Below are 16,930 nucleotides of genomic sequence, written 5' to 3'. Positions count from 1 at the left end.
TCATCACCAGCGGATAAGGGAAAAACCAGCCTAGTTCTTGCTTAAATTCAATTCAGGTATTTGAACCCTCCGTTACTGAGCTTGGCAGAAGAAACACTGGTAAGAAGGGGCAGTGAAACTGAGAGCAGAAAAAGCAGACAGAGTAAGTTTTGAGGTACAGAAAAATAGTTAAACAGCATATCAAGCTAGAATTCGAAAAGAAAAGGACTTGAGAGAGGTACAGAGGCACAAACAAAAATATTTTAAAAAACAACCCAGGAGATATGAAAAGAAGCACTGCACCAAGGAAGGACCAAGCAAACACACATAAGGTGACTTATTTTTCCCTGTACAATTGAAAAGAAAACTCAGAAAAATCTTCCACCCTCTGATATGCCAGAGACATTACAGTTTGCTTTGTTATTTCCCCCCAACTATTTTGTAATGGTTTAAAGATCTGCCATGCAGATGCACAGTGAGGAAAACTTCACTATTTAAGGACAAACTCTTCAAGAATAAGTAATGTAATTCCTTGTTTCCCTCCTATAAAAATGTATTGGTATGCAATTTTTATATTTCACAGTTCACTGACATCTCGGCAAGCTTTCTTCCACTGCTTCAATGGTGCTACTTTTAATTTTATCCTCCTTAGTCCTAGTAATTAAAGTGATCAGCAGTGGCATCCCAACGGCTTTGACACAGCTACAACCCCCTAGCTGACTCCGGCTTTTAAGGGAAAGGGGAAGAAAAAAAAAGGACGGGAGTTTCATTTCACTGGAACAAGAAAATCAAGCTTCTCCAATCCTCAACTTTATCCAATTGTTCTTTCAGCAGCCTTTGGATCTTAAGAAACAAATAAAAATGGCTGCCATTAGGGGGTCCTGTTTGTACTTGCCGCAGACGGCAGTGACTGACATTACTTTGGCCAAAAATTACGCCGTGGATTTGGGAAGGTGAATTCGAATGTGAAACGCTGGCAAGGCAGTTTCCGAGATCATTACCCAGCCAGCTGAGAGCTGCCCAACTCAGGAAAATATTGAGAGTGGTGGAGTCTTTCAGGGCAAAAAACCCCCAAACACTCCCTCAAAAACCATCTCCTTAAATGACTAAAAATTTTGCAACCTTCTCACAGCAAAAAGAAAAAAACCCACAAAACCTTTACTAGGGATTTTCAGTCCTCCTTTGGTAGAATTTTGGGAGGATGCAAACTGACTTTACACCAGAATTCTGATAATGTATCAACCTCTCACTATAAAAAAAAATACAGTCTGGTGACCTGCATTTATTTGACATTTAAAAAGTAAATTCTTTACTGTGTCCATACACTGGGGGACAAAAGTAAAATTTTTAAAAAAATGTAGTAAATTGCTTGTAATCCACGGCAAAAAAATCAAACCAGAGTTGTATGAGAGGGAGCAATTCCTGAAACTGTAGGTTTCAAAATGGTTCGTGGTCAGCCGTGAGAGCACAGTACATCTAAGAGAAAGAACTTGACTGCCACCTCTTTCATCATTAGACAGGAAGAACGGCTCTGTTATTAGCCATTCAGAAAGAAAAAGACTTCTGTGCTTGTCCAGAGGCAAGGATTACCAAAATGTACCTATTCAGGATTACCAAAATGTACCTATTCAGTTAGAAGAGGAGAAAGAATAAAAAAAAAATAAAGAAAATAAATAAAATTACATGAGCTTTAAAGGTTTGAGCAGGCTGGGTTATACTGTGACCTTGATCGGCTCTTGTTTGAGTAAATAGGATTTGGGATGAAACATTAAAACTGTTTAGCAGATCTTTTCAAACCATTTCAAACTTTTCTTATGTTGGTTTATAATATAACCAGACATGCTTGTAAATGGCCACACCTGCTCATTCCTCTGGGGATGGCCTGATCTCTGCCTTTGCTAACAAAGAAAGGACGGGAGAAAAAAAAATCAGCCTTTCTTGTTGCAAAACAGAGTGGAAAGTCAAAATCTTTCTCAAGTTTGTCCCATCTGGTCAGATTAAATCTTTGATCACCCTAGGGATCACATTTATGTTTGGTCTCTACCACTGTTTCAGAACAGCTGAAAATATACAGGTAGTGAGCAAAACATGGATTGCTAAGCAAGGAACATTCGGCATAAACAAAAGTGGCTTTGGATTTCTGTGGCTGTTCAGCTTGTAGGAGGTGGTAAGCAAAGACAGACATAAACATCTTGGGTATTTTCTGCCTTCTGCCTGGTCTCTACATCAGCTACCTCACTATTCATAAACTCCATGTAACTTGAAAATATTTTTTCATGAATTCACATCACAAAAAGTATCAAACTGCTTGAGTAGCTATTGGCTTAGGAGCTATGGCACCGATACACTGATGAGACAAGACAGAATGAACACAGAAGTAGCTCAAAGTCAAAACTGGAAAAATCACAAACAATATCTTAACAAAGCTGTCCCCCTTAAGAAAAAAGCTCCAAAAATTCACAATAAAGTGGGATGGTGTGGCTGTAAAATGGAAAACATCTCCTTAAACCAAGGAGGCATTTTTAAAGAAATAGCCAACAATTTATTCTGTTTTTATTTTTTAATTTTAAAAATAATTTTATGTTGTTCTGGAAAAAATACAATTCAGTTGGTACAGTATTTCTCTGTGAAGAATGGTGGCTGTAGAAAAACAATCCACTGATAATTTAATTCCTTGTGTCATTGTGAAATTGAAAAACTCTTAGTTTACTGAATGGAAAAAAAAATATTTGAAAAAAAAGAATGGCTGACTAAGTAAGTATCACCTTGTGCTACATCCAAGGCCTCTTGCTGGTTGTCTGGCTGCTCTTTTGTAGGCAAAAAGGAGCTGAACGCTCTCTGGCTCCTTAGATCTGGTCCAACAAATGCACTGCCAGTCATGCACACGGATCCAGCTTAAAACTCAGTGTGAGCCTAAAAGAAGCTAGTCAAACTGGCACCTACTCATGCAGAAGTAGATAGATTTGTCATGACAGGCTGATTATTCAATGTAAAGAAACAGTTTAGCTTTTCTAATCTGGTACAAATACATCTTTCTCAGAGAAAAAAGTAAAAGGTCTAACAGTTCAAGTATTTATAAGTAAAGAAACCAACAAAAAAATTGTAACGTCAAAGTGAACCACAGGTATTTGTGCTGGAGCATTCTGCTAAACAGCCCCCAAGTTCTATTCAGATAAATAAGATTTAACCCATTTAACCATTTCGGAGCTGCACATCTCTGTGACTGAGGTGATCTCGTCTGATTCACACTACACTTAGCTCTACTGCAAGTTTTAGGGACAGGCTGAGACACCCAATTCCAAAATCACGTTGTGTTTTCCTTCTGTCCTCGCTTGCTCACGCTGGTGCAGAGGGAACACCAGGAAACACCACCGAGAAAGCTGACCTAAACCAAAAGCAGAGACAAAGGCCTCCACTAACTTCTTCTCTGGAATTTTCCCTGCTTAGGCAAGTTTGTGCTCTCCCCCATCCAGGAAGTATAATTAAGGTCAACAATCACCTAAGGTGCTGGGATCCATGAGCTCGTTCTGCCTGTCATCGTGACTGTCGTGCTATTGGCATGACCCACAAACATGGGCTCAAGCATGCCGGCTCAGAAACATTCTAAAAGAGTGTCACCATCCAGACAGGGCAGAATCCGAGATGAACGGGCTAAAGATGGTGTTTTCTGTGCCTTTCCAGAGCTGAGTTACAGACAGAAGTTAAGAAAGCTGCTTACTCATTGTAGGAGTCAACATTCGTCGAGCTCCACTTAAGGGATTTTCTCTTGTGTAAACTTGACTTTATAATTAAAAAAAAAAAAGAAAAAAAAAAGGAAAAAAAAAAGTGGTGTTATGAAACAAAGACTTTTGGCAAGTGTATGGGATGCGTAAGCCGGAGAGCAGCATCACTCGGACCGCCATCCTGGGAAGCTTCCTCCTGGGGCGGGCAGCCCCGCGCCAAGGGAGGGGACGTGCCCTCCTGAGGAATGCTCCCGGGTCACTCCCAGCCGAACAAAGCCAGCGGGCTGCAGGGGGCCTCCCAAAGTTGGTTTTCCTCCCCGCCTTCTCTCAATTTTTGGGGGAGGGTAACAAGATCCCTGTCTGCCTCTATGTGATGAGAATGAAAAGAACAAGTGCAAACCCCACATCTCCCTGGACCCTATTTTGCTGTTTTTTTTTTTTTTTTTTTGAAAAAGTCCTGCAAACTGCTGGCAGGTTTTTTTAATGGAAAATACCAATCGCCTAAGATCTATACCTAGCCTTTTGCCAATAATGAGAAAACTTCACCTTCTGTCCCCAGCAATTCTTAGGAAATCTTTTGCTGTTATTCCTACAAATCCAATTACAGATTGTTGAGTAGCTAGTGGAGTAAGCTTATTGAGGAGTGTCACATCACTAAGTCGTGCGTATGTGTTTCAGTTTGTAATGTGGTCTGAGCCGCTGTAGAGGTGTCAACTTAAAATGCAAGTAAGTAGCAGAACAGGGCTAATCCCAGCCACTACTCCCCTGCAGCCAAATTGTAGCGCAATGAATGACAGTGGAAATGCAAAGATGCCACTGTGCTTATCACACACAGCCAGATGGTGGACCTGGATCAATGCACACATGCCACGATCAATGCATTTGATAAAGAATTAAGAAGAAAACTGTACATGTTATCAAAGAACTTGTACATGGCATAATTATGATTCTGCATGTGCTTACTGATGATATTGGAGACTCAGAGGCAGGTGATAATGAAACTGATAGGAAGAAATAGCTTAAAGGCTACAGCATATGGCCTCAGCACTAAGAAATCTTGTCAAATAGTTCAGAAAGCTTTTTTAACTGTTATTACAGGCTGCTCATAGTGCAAGCTGGTGGCAATGCTTTAATTTTTTTTAAACCTGAAATGTCAAAAAGTTACAAAAGCTGTACTTTTCAGAATGGTTCAGAAAATAATTAAGATGCTATTGTGTTTTAAAAATAGCAAAAAAACTACAGGTAGAGAGAGCATTCACAATTTAGGGGTGCAGGGAGTAGCTGGGCATTTAAATATACATACACAATTCTGTGTTTCCTGAATAAATGCATTTAGACTTTGAGGGAGCTTGTGGCAGTTTAAGGAATGTATCTTGGTAGCAATTTGCATCCAGTACGCCAATTTCTACAGATGAAGTTTCGATATTGTCGAAATATTGGTGTTATCGAAATGTATCGAAATGCACTCAACATCAAACGTAGAGTATTTCGCTGCCCGCATTTGTACTCTGTCAGCTGAGTTACAGACACCTTGGATGTGAAAGAAGGTAATTAAAGATTTGTGGAAAATAAAGTCTAAAGTAATAAAAAAAATTTATAATGTATAAAAGGTACCTAAAATACAAATTCTCATGCTCCAGTTGATAGATGAGCTGTCTAATCAACGCCTGGACGTAACTTAAGTGCTCTCATTAGTGTGAAGACCTTCAGGCTAAATAAGACTAAATCCCTTAAAAATTGCTTCTGCAATAGAAAAATCCCCCTTACCATTTTCCTCTGCCTAAATCATATCAATTAAAAAGAGAGAAGGGGAGGGAGGGAGAGAGAGAGGCATTTTCACATGACTTTGTTTTAACTGACACTCAAAAATCTATCTTCTGAATCCAATTTAAAATGTCTAGGCAAAAAAAAAAGTTCATTAGCAATCAAAGAAACAAAAAAAATCACCCCGAGTTTAGTTTCTCTTTCACTTTGAACCTGAATCTTTACTCAGCGCTAAGGTGCATAATGCCCATTGAATCCTTCACCGTAACTTCTTTTTTCCACCCCAAACGTTTAATCAACATTGCAGTTTTACATTAAATGATAAAATTTATCAAAACGATCCTCCAGAAGAGTGAAGCGCTTATTTTATTTTCAGCAGGCTGAGGAGGGACACTCTCCACCTCCCCCCCGCTCCCCACCAACCCCCGAATTTCAATTTGTCCTGACAAACCATTGGGTATTAAATTCTAAAGGCACGCAGAGTGCATAAAGAACTGATGGCTTGATTAGCTCTTGTGGTGCAATTGAAGGAGCTGTCTCTCTCCCCGCTTCTCCATTTTGAGAAACACTTTGATCTTCGTTCAAGTCAATTCATGAACATCAACTGACAAGACTGCATGAAACACCCCAATGGTTAGGCCCAAACTCGTAGCAAACTATTTGGTTTCATTAAGGCTTTAGGAGAAGTGACCAGTGACAGTCCTTTCATTCAGAAGCCAACAGGCAAGTGACTATTTAAAGTTTAATGTGCACAATGTACTGCTGAAGGCCACTACACCTATAGTCAGTCACTCAAGTATGAATGCCTTTACCTACTATTTTGTGACATGTGAACTGCTAAGTGCAGCTGCAGTCTCATTAATGCATTCGCCCAGATTTGTTTGCAGGACTAAATAGACGATTCACAGAATTTCTGGTGAGAGAAACAACTGTATCTTCAAAGGAAGGTAGAACAGCAGGTGCTATGTAAAAGCCAGCGATTAAAAACAGATTGTGTTTTAAAATGCGGTAATTTACTCAAGATTTGCACAAATGTAGCAGAAATATTATCTGTTCCGGTTGAAAATATGAAAGGATTTGAATTGCATCACCCGCAAAATGCAGGGTGTTTGGGCCGGTGTCGCGCTTTGCTACAGTACCCTACTTACACATCACTCTGCCCCTTTTTTAGTTGCCCTCTCCAAAGAGTCCCACTTCAAAGAGTTCATTTTTGCACCAGTTCCTGTCAATGCAGGTCAGAAACACTAAAGTGGAAAGTGGCTGCAGTGCCGTGGCACAAAGAGTCTCCGCGGCTGAAATCAAACAAAGCCCAATTAAACTAATCATAACGTCCCAGTGAACACAAGGAAGCTCACCTGGTATTTCTGGACTTCTTGTGTGAATTCCCAACTCTACTCGGTACTTGGTACTATAATTACCCTGACCAAAATACTGTGAAATTACTGCTCTGATCTACTAATGGCTGCAAAAAATCCCGTCGCTGTGGTTCCATGCCAAGGGGCCGTAGCAAGGTGGCGCAATGCTTTCTGACAGAGACGACAACTTCGAAAAACTCAAAAGGGAAAATTAACGGGATGTGGTTTATGTTGCCAAGGACTGTTCATTAATTACCAATTTAATCACTGCTGGAGGCATGACATTACAAAAATCTGGCTGAAAGTTCTGATAGATTATGAAGACCACCTAAGAAGAGTGACCAAGAAATGTACAAAACAATTAATACTGTTTCACTGCTATCAAAGACACTCAGATTATTTTACATCAAGTGAAGCAAAAGAATTAGTAGCTTCACAGTGCCACCACTAGGAACTGTAAATACAATGGCACACAATTAGTAATGCACATGTGACTTTTCGTTCAAGGCATATATCCTTGGGAAAGCCAGAACACGATAAGGAGAACAAAAGAAACATTTTTAAATGAAATGAATAAAGATTTTAACTCTACCCTTGTGCATGCTGAGCAATCACAGAATAGGCAATGCAAAATACAGCTCTAAGTAATGGCGATATCATCCTGGGATTCACAACAGCGTGTACTGAACATCCACACGGAAAACGTCCACAGCTATTAGCAGCGATAGAAAAAGAGCATTCCAGGGGCTGAGAAACCCGGGTCTCACTCTGCACACAAAGGGATAGCTCTGAAACAGACACTTTTTTTTTTTTTTCCCCGAATATTTAAAAATGGATAGAAGACACTGAAATTTTGGAACTAATTTTGTTCGGATGATCTTAAAATTCCATTAATAGATTGCCAGCCTATTTTCTCTCACCGTGTGAGTTAATGGTATGGCTGCAGACTGTGCAGCACCTTGAATTTACAGCCACAGAATAAATAAATTTATATATTTAGGCCAGATCCTTAACTGGTGTAAACAGATACATATTATAGAGATTAAAAATCAGCTGAGAAATTCAAGCATTTGTATCTAAAACTGAAACTGCTAACATTTGTCATGCATTATCAAAGCTTATGCTTTATTCAGGAAATCCTTCCTGCTATAAAACTGACAGTACATACTAATTCTTCTTAAAAATTACTTTACTTGCACTAATTGATTTATTTTCCCAGCTACGTCAGGGACGTGTCTACAGCAATATTTTTGTACAGTGAAATATCACAACTTCATACTAAGAAAGTGCTTAAACCGACCAAATATGAAGTCAAAAGATGTAGCACCTCTTTGGAAAGTTACTGATTTTTTTTTTCAGGCAGTGAGAAACATTAAATAAAATAAGTTGCCTGCTCTTGCCGTCAAGGAATTGAGATCAGACTATCTCAACCTTAGTGTGTCACTATAAAGAAGTAAATATCAGATCAGTTGGGGGTTTGAAGTGTTCAGTCAGCGGGTCCTTTCTCCAGTTAAAGAAAAGTATATTGTTAAAACAACTATAAAACTTAGAATGCTCATTAAATGTAAATACTCCACAGCATAGTCTTATCAGCTTACACCATATTTCACCACTTTTTAGTGGCATACAGACAAGACATATAAATGAACAACAGGGAATAAGTTACCAAAGCTCAGGGATTACCAAAATAATGTTCAATCTTTTTACCAATTAAATGGTAACTCCTTCTTTGTAATCTTGGGAAGATCTAGTGATCATATCTAAATCTGGTTGCAATTATCAGCATGACAGACTAGTCTTTTTTCAATCAATATTTTCCAATTAATATTAAAAGACCAAGGTTGCCACCTGCAAAGTCCTACACCTCAATAAATTCATGCTAGATGTTTAATTAATAAAGATCAGGTCTTAATATTTTTTTACGAGAAACAAGATAATAATAATTTGAGAGTGCTTAAATGAATTAACACAACCACCTCAATCACAGACATTTATTTTCCAACTGAGGAGACTACAAAAAATCCAGCAGTGAACTGGATACCTTTCCTAATACAACATAAGCAGGGATTCTGGTTTGACACAGAAAAAAATACTAAATAAAGCGATTTTGTATTCATTTTCAAGAACCTGAAAATATAATTGGAGGAAAGAACACTCACATTGGTACCTTGAGTTTAAGGCATCTTTCAATCAAAATAAAATATTCTATTTTTGCTGCCTACTCTGAATTTGCTTTTGATACCGCTTCTGTTCATGTTGGCTCCAGTTTACTTATTGGAGGTAAGTTTGGACAGTTTGGAGCTTATTAGTTCAGAGAGGCAGCAAATTATTGCTGGACATGATCAATAAATGGGATCATTTATTAAAGCAGGTCTTTCAACATTTAAAATATTTCTTTGTTTTTATTTTATTGCAGTCAGCATATCCAGTATCTTTGCAAATGTATGCAGCCAAAATTAAAGATCATAAAGACTCATATCCTTTCAGATTCTGTCACTTTCTGAAGCCTTTCTAAAAAGAACTTCCATTTCTACTAGTCTGGTGCATGCAAAAAAAAAAAAAAGTTATCATTTTGCACTCAGATATTTATGAAAATGAAAAGTAATGGGCACAACAGATTGACACCTGAAGTAGAAAGAGCCTATTAAAAATGAATTAGATACAGCTGCAACAAGTCCTTTGAGCAAGGGAGTAATAAAAAACAGTATTCTGAGCAAGGAGAAACAATCTCATGGCAGAGCCCATTCCGCTGCCCTCTGCACACAGTGTTCGTGTGTTTGGAGGAGACAGCTTTTCAGTGAGGTACTCTGTATCTGCAAAATCTGCTAAAAGAGTTGAACATCATTGACACTGCTTTTTCTTTCTTTTTTTTTCAATATATACACATTGAGGCAGCTACCGCTGTCATTCAGCTTGAATAAATATAAAATAATGGTACCAGAGATAATTAAACCCAAATCTTTCTCTGTACAGAAAGCAGGATAGCAACAGTTGCAATTAAGCACAGCAGCAGCCTCAGGATTATTCTCCAAACCCCCCAAGTCTGTTCGTATTATTCTGGTTTTAAATTCTTATTGTTCAAATGGAGTCACTCACAATTTTTAGGGACTCGAATGCTGCTCTGAAGAAAGAATTACTATTTTCCTATTTCACAAAAGGCAGAAGACAGAGTGATTCCCTCCAGGGATCATACTACTGAACTCCTGCATCCACCAATCTATGCCAGATCCTAAATATGCAAAATTTTCGGCCAAATCCATATATGGGTGGCCAAGTCCTGCACCTAAATTCACCAAGGAGGAATCCTTAGCTCATGCAAAAGCCAAGTAACTTTAGAAACTATCTGTAGCCCTTGGTAAGGAGAAAAACACATCCTTTCCCAGATGAGCACTTTTCATGAATTTCATTAATACAGCATTCCCTGCTACAGCTGTCTGCCTTACAAAAACAAATTAAAAGAATTTGACAAAGGATTTAGGAGATGCCAGAAATAAAGCTAGTGGGCATAATCTTAATTTTCATCCTGCTCTGTATCCTCTAAAACAAAGCCTAACTGTGGCAGCACCTTTTACTTTCACTATCTCCTGGTCTTCAGCCCAGCCCTAAGCTCTACCCAGTGGTGTTCTACCCAATACTTTGGTTTATTTTCACTGTTCAATATGCATGCCCATCAACACGTAGGATTATTCTTTACACCACAATATTCACATCTTGCTCTGAAGACAGAATTCTTAATTTCTTGATTTCTTTCTACAGTGCCCACATCTATGGTATTTAAGAGCCTCAAGAGAATTAATCACATTCCCTTCCCACAACAAGCCGTGGAAGAGTTATTACCCTGCTCTTCTGATGAGAACTGAGAGGGAGAGATCCAGCTAAAAGGATCTATCACTGGGTGCTTGCTCTGGGAAGCCTATTAGTTGGATTTTTTTGCAGCATACTAAGCTTTATAGCCATTTATATGTCTCAAGCACAGCTCCAATTGATTTCCCTGACAGACCTGGATGCTCAATATATCTGCAAATCAAACTTTTGCCTCAAAGTGATCAAGAAAGGAAAGACACAAAAACTAGTGACCACCTGGAAGACATTTGGCTCAAAAGATTAGTAGCACTGACCAGGAGCTCTGATAAAGGCAGAAGTACATTTAATTTTTTCAAGGACCTTAACCATGACCTCATCTTTTCATTCCTCACAGTCTCTGCTTTGTTTGTCGTACACCTTTCAATTTCTGCAATCAAAAGCACAGAGGTCCTCTGGACAAACAGCCTTCTACATCACCTCTATCCTCTGAGGAAAATGAGACACAATTGCTTTGGGGAAAATAGTATGTGATCACATAATTAAAGACTACATCATAATGCATATACACAAAGGAGGTTAATTAAAGTTGCCTGTGCATTTCTTAACTCCTAATTCCATTCTCTGTAATCATGCTGACTCCATAACCATAGCCATTTGAGTTTGGAGAGTAAATGACAGCTGCAGTAAATTTCCATTCTTTATGTGGCCCAGTCACTAAAAGAAAATAAGAAGATTTTGCCAACAGCCTTTACAGATATTTGCTGACAGCAGAGTTATGCTGAGATTCTAGAATTAGAGATTCCATCCCATGTTCTACAGATGAGGATTCCCCTCCTGGAAAGGCCTTTTAGGGCCATGGCTTCTGAATTTTTCCCACTCAGTGTGGTCCCCTCTAGCCTGTCATTTTGCTGGATAGGTCTCATAGCCCAGCTCCAGTCTCCTCACCTTGCCAACATCACATTCCAGCCCAGCTGCCGCTGCTAACAACCATCACTACAGGTTGATATTTTACAGCATCTGGAGGGAGCAGATATGTCCCTTCCAGCCCTGTGATATTCACCATGAGAAAAGGCAAGTTAAATAAAAATGAGTAAGCTAATAAAAAGGCTCTCCTGGTTAAAAGCTAAGTGATTACAGCTGCTATATCAGATTGCAAATGACAGAAGCATCTCGTAAAAGAGTCACCACATGCACACATACATCAAGAAAGCAAGCAGAAAGGCTGAGCTGTTTATAAATCTACCATAGAGAAAGGGATCCACGAGGGGATCAGTAACTCTCTTCACAGAGCTCTTAAGCTAATTCTTCCAGTCTCCAAAGGGCTGCATCAATTTTAATGACACAGCTATGATCCTCCCAAACCATGAGCATGATTTCAAGGAGGTTCTGATCAATGCAGTCTCCTCTTAAGACTTCAAATACCTGCACACATACCTCCACATGCTGTCTGGCATGCATACAGCTTGAGATTGAAGGCTTCTGAGAAGCACCAAATAAGCAGACACAACACTGAAAAAATTTCTACCATGCTGCAAGGAGGGAAGAAATGAGAGAAATGAGGCTGTACTCTGTGCTTAGAGGAGAAACAGGAACACTGTTTTTTGCAAAATTGACTTTTACCAAGCAAATCAGGCGGGCACACACGAAATAAACCTGTATTTAGGAAATTTCCTCCCTGTTGCTGAGCCTGAGCAGTGCCATTGCCCATCCTCACCATGCTCACTGTCCAAGCCCACGCACTGAACGCTGCTCGCACCTGGTCACTGGGAAAGCAGAAACCCCTGGTTCTCACATGACACATGGAAAGTGCTAACAGCAAGGCCTAGGAGATGAGACTTTTCTAAAGTCACTAAGGACTCCACAGGCTTCTCTTAGCTGGGCTGACTGACAGCATGGTCTGAAAGACTAGGGTGCTTAAAGCTCTTCCTGAGAAGGTATCAAAAAAGGTGCAATTGCAAACTTCAAGAGTTACTTTCAAAAGTATTGCCCCTGAACTATCTCTTCAAATTTTTCTTATTTAAAATTAGATCTTCCTGTTTCAAACCATTTTCTTTTGAATCTCAATCCATCCTGAAAATGAGCCTCGTCCAATTTTCACTACTAAATGCTGATTCTCATTATCACAACCTTCATTTGGATAACACACTACTACACATTACTGCACACTGACATACAACACTGCTTTGAGTCAAAGTTCTTATTATTAACCTTAATGACCAAAAAGCCATGAATAGAAATAAGTCTGTGCTATACGCTAACAATCAAATGACCTGTAGAAAACTGGCAGAACTACATCAAATGAAAATGCCTCATCACTACTAATATCAAGCATGTTAAAGGAAAACAGGAATCAATGTGTTTTATCTTACACCTATATATGTTGATGCACACATGCATTCTCCTTCAGAATATGCACATGTAGGGATATGTATATAACATATACATACACGTTATACACAGCTTTATATAATGTATATTATTATATACCAACGGTAAGAGTCTCCAAATCACATCTCCACGACACACTTCAGAGATGAGGAGCCTTTGTCATTCGTATGTGAAAACAACTCAAGTTAAGAGTGCCCGCTACAGAGTGCCCAGATTTCACATGGGCCAGAACCATTTGTTCCAGGACAGTTCTCCTCGAGCTTCTGACAGAGGCAGCAAGAAAATTTACCTCTGCCAAGCTGCCCTAAAAGACTGCCCTTCCTTTTCCTGCAGGCTTCTAATTAATTTTTGAATTAATTAGAAATAAGGTCCTGTGGGTAATCTGGCAGTTCTAACTCTCACCCTGAAAACACATCACCATCTCCTACCCTCCAGCTGGTTTTCATGGCCTGGACACCAACTTCCTTATTGTGTAACTTCACATTGCCACCTACCCAGGGCACCTCTTCTCTGCACTCCTATTTGGATTTCATTAGCAGGAGTTTGAGGCTAAAAGAGAAAGTTCTGCTTCCCAATACCTGCACCAGAAGGGGCCTCGGTCCCTAGGAGAGCAATGGTAAGAGATGCTCTTGCTGGACAGTGTCCATGCAGACAATTTTTATTGACACTTAGGAACTTTTCTGAACTTCAAGGCTCCCACACAAGACTGCAGTATTAACACAACTTTGACTTTTTTGAACGGATTTTTCAAAGGAATCTAACCATCTTTTCAAATTTTACCTATTTTTAATATGAGTAAAACAATGTTTTGTCAAACCTGATACAGAGAAAGAGATGATCAGGTTTTTTGACGTTAAAAAAAAATTTAAAATATTACCCCGAGACAGAAGAGCTGACAGGGAAGATTTCAGCTCAAACAATGAAATACTAGCAAAGCTGTAAAACCTTTGAAAATAGGAGCTTGCAATAAAAAACATTAGGCAACTTTAATTACAGTTGTTTCTGCCTGTGTAGTTGCCTATAGTAACTCTCCTCTAATACCAATTTCTTTATGAAAAGATAATTTTAAAAAATCCAAAGTGAAATTTATACTAAAATATACATATCTAGGAAAAACTTTAAAAAACAGAATAAGAAAAATTATCTTATATATCATTAAACAAGTATACAAATAAGACTTTTCTGTGTATATGAATGTATTCCAAAGTAAAATGAAGTATTAGTCTATGGAGAGGAATTTCTACAAAAAAGAAAAACCAGCAAGGATCCAAGAGAGTAAAGAAAATAAAATGAAATGTGTTAAATCACTGCCTTCATTTTTTAATTGTATGATCCCATTCCTGTAAAGAGGAGAATCTGCCCCTCAGGACTTGGCTCTGAAAGGCAGGAATCTGTAAAGACTCCAGCCTTTCTCTGTATCATTATTTTTCATTATATTTACACTCTCAGTTGCCAGTACAGTGTCTAATGTGCAATAGTTAGAATCACAAAACTTGCATTGCAAAGGTTTGCATAAAAATTAATTAGCTTTCATCTCCAGAGAGTAGGGATTCTCCAGGTCACCATGGAAGCCACTGGAGATGCAACCACAGCTGCTTCGACACTGGAGCTCATTCCCCAGCTCAACTTTCCCCCTTCACCAGCATAATCAACTTTGGTGATAAAAAGGAATTGTTTCATCAACTCTTTTACATGACTGACACAAGCAGCTCCATTCACTGCAACAACACTTCTAAAGCAGCTAGGAGCTCACATCAGAGGCTCAAGGAAATAATTTACATTAACTGAAAGAGAAGCAATCAGAAATAGCACAAATTACTTCACTATCATTTAACAAGTGATGTTTGAGTTTCATCCCACCAGAAACTGCAGTGCCAATCAAAGAAGATGCTCCCAGACTTCTGCTTCCAAGGAAGTGGGAGACACCTTTCTATTGGCCATAACATCAGGAGAAACAGGTTTTAGAAGTGAATGAAGGACACACGACACACCAAATGTAGAGAAGAAATGTTCTGCAAGGACATGCCTCCCCCCACGACAGCACACACAATGCATTTTAACTCTGCAAACTGCAAGAGTGGCCAATATTTCTTACATCGTTCAGCTGCTTATTGCGGGCTGGGATGAGGGTACTGCTTAGTTGTTTATTCCCTGCCTTTAATGCTGCATCTCTTCTTGCTTGCTCAAGCAGAACTCTCGCTCGTTCTTTAAGTTCTTCCTGTCTTGACAACATACGTTGCTTAAAAATAAAGAAATATAATTAACAGCAAGGCAGCCTCAGGGTACTGAAGGTTTATACAGCAGTTAATAGCCAGCGGCCTTCCTATACAATACAGGTCAGGAGCCACATGAATTATGTCTTCATGAGGTGACAGAACATTTATAGAAATGAAAAGATGATCAAAATGTAAAAAAAAAAAAAAAAGTTGTAGTCCTTTATAATGTAAATTCGAGTTCTCTTCCTTCCCCTTAAAACTTAATTTCTATCAACATTTAATGCCTTTAAACTGCAACTGTGGAAAAAATCCAAATGGCTTCACAGAAGCCATGTCAAACGTGCTGTGTTTACTTATTTATTTTAATATGTATGCAAATATGGCTACAACAAAAATGCTTTGTGGGCTACTTATATGGGTACCACTCACTTATAACTTAAATTGAACACAAAGAAGCTGGGTACAAGGTAAAAAGCTCTCCAAAAATATCTGCTTCTATTGAATTCATGAATATGCACAAGTCCCTTCTTCTTACAAAAGACTGAGGCTACTTTAAGAGCAGAAATATCAAAAGGGGGTTCTGCACAGGCAACACGAGAACATGAGCAGCTCCCAGGCAGACACAGTCCCAAGGGCTGGTTTCTTAGTCAAGGTCAACTATCAAGAGTGGGAAAATGCATCTCCAGGCCTTTCCATGGGCCAGGGCTGGGACAGGTGCTGCCTGCTGTGCTCCTGCAACAACCACGTGGAAATGGAGGTGGTTGACTCTAAGCAACAACGGAGTGTAGGTTCAGAGGGAGTCTCCCATCTGAGATTTTATTGCCATATGCAAATGTACCAATAATTAACAACTAAGAACTGCCTTTAAAGCCAACTCTTGCTTTTTCTTGGCCTGTGACACCTTTGTCCATGAAAATCCTCATAGAGAACAAATCCTGCCTCCTCCTGCTCTTTTATTCTGTATGGGCCAAGCTGTTCCGTTTTCAGCCAGTACACAAAGACGATGATGATGATGATGATGAGGATGAGGATGATGATTAGAAACCTCACAAGACTTCATTGATTACAGGAAAGAAATTAGTTGACTCTGGAACCTATATTTGGCCATTATCACTCATCTATAGACTGCTTCTCTTGCAATAAAATCATCTTTATGGTGCTTACTCAGAAAAAAAGTCCCATAAAAATATTTGAAGCAATTCATACTATCAGAAGATTGGATATATTCTTTTCTTACCAGAGCTAATGGCACAAAGCCCAAACTCGAGAAAATTCTTCACAAGGGTAAAATTATAAGCTTGTTTTGGCATTTTTGTAAGTGGAGGTGTTAACATGTTTTACATATTTTTATGATTATATGATTTATTGATAATACTCAGCATATATATAATATTCAACTTCCATTCTCACAATAAATCTGCAAGGTAGGTGGGCAAACACTGTTATCTTTACAGAAAGGAAAATGATATTGTGTTGAAGTAACATGCCTTAGGCCACTCAATGGAAAGCAGCATAATTTAGCAGTCTGGAGTTTCTACCTCACCATACTGGCTATGTTCATGAGACTCTGTGGTTTCCCAGACAAGATTCTGAATTACCTTTAGTAAATTTTAAGGTATTCAAAGCTTTTTATTTCCTAATGAATTGATATCTATTTCCAGTCTTTGCTTCAGTGTGCAACATTCAGAGGAAATGAGTTGCA

The 16,930-nt window shown here is 38.9% G+C and overlaps 1 protein-coding gene across 13 annotated transcripts in view; it reads right to left on the bottom strand.

Moving 5' to 3' along the window:
- EHBP1 (EH domain binding protein 1) overlaps positions 1 to 16,930 on the bottom strand; it is a 206,110-nt gene that overhangs the window by 54,910 nt on the left and 134,270 nt on the right. For 12 of the 13 annotated variants that reach the window (XM_074536969.1, XM_074536971.1, XM_074536972.1 and 9 more), the window contains one exon: positions 15,108 to 15,251. The exons of the other annotated variant lie outside the window; for it this stretch is intronic. In XM_074536969.1, the coding sequence (XP_074393070.1) occupies positions 15,108 to 15,251 (144 nt within the window). The remainder of the gene's footprint in view (positions 1 to 15,107; positions 15,252 to 16,930) is intronic. 13 annotated transcript variants of the gene reach the window in all.

Source organism: Zonotrichia albicollis, chromosome 3, assembly GCF_047830755.1.
Source record: "Zonotrichia albicollis isolate bZonAlb1 chromosome 3, bZonAlb1.hap1, whole genome shotgun sequence".
In the NCBI taxonomy this organism is placed as follows: Eukaryota; Metazoa; Chordata; class Aves; order Passeriformes; family Passerellidae; genus Zonotrichia; species Zonotrichia albicollis.
The sequence above is the reverse complement of the archived record's forward strand: the minus strand, read 5'-3'. Positions and strand labels throughout refer to the sequence as shown.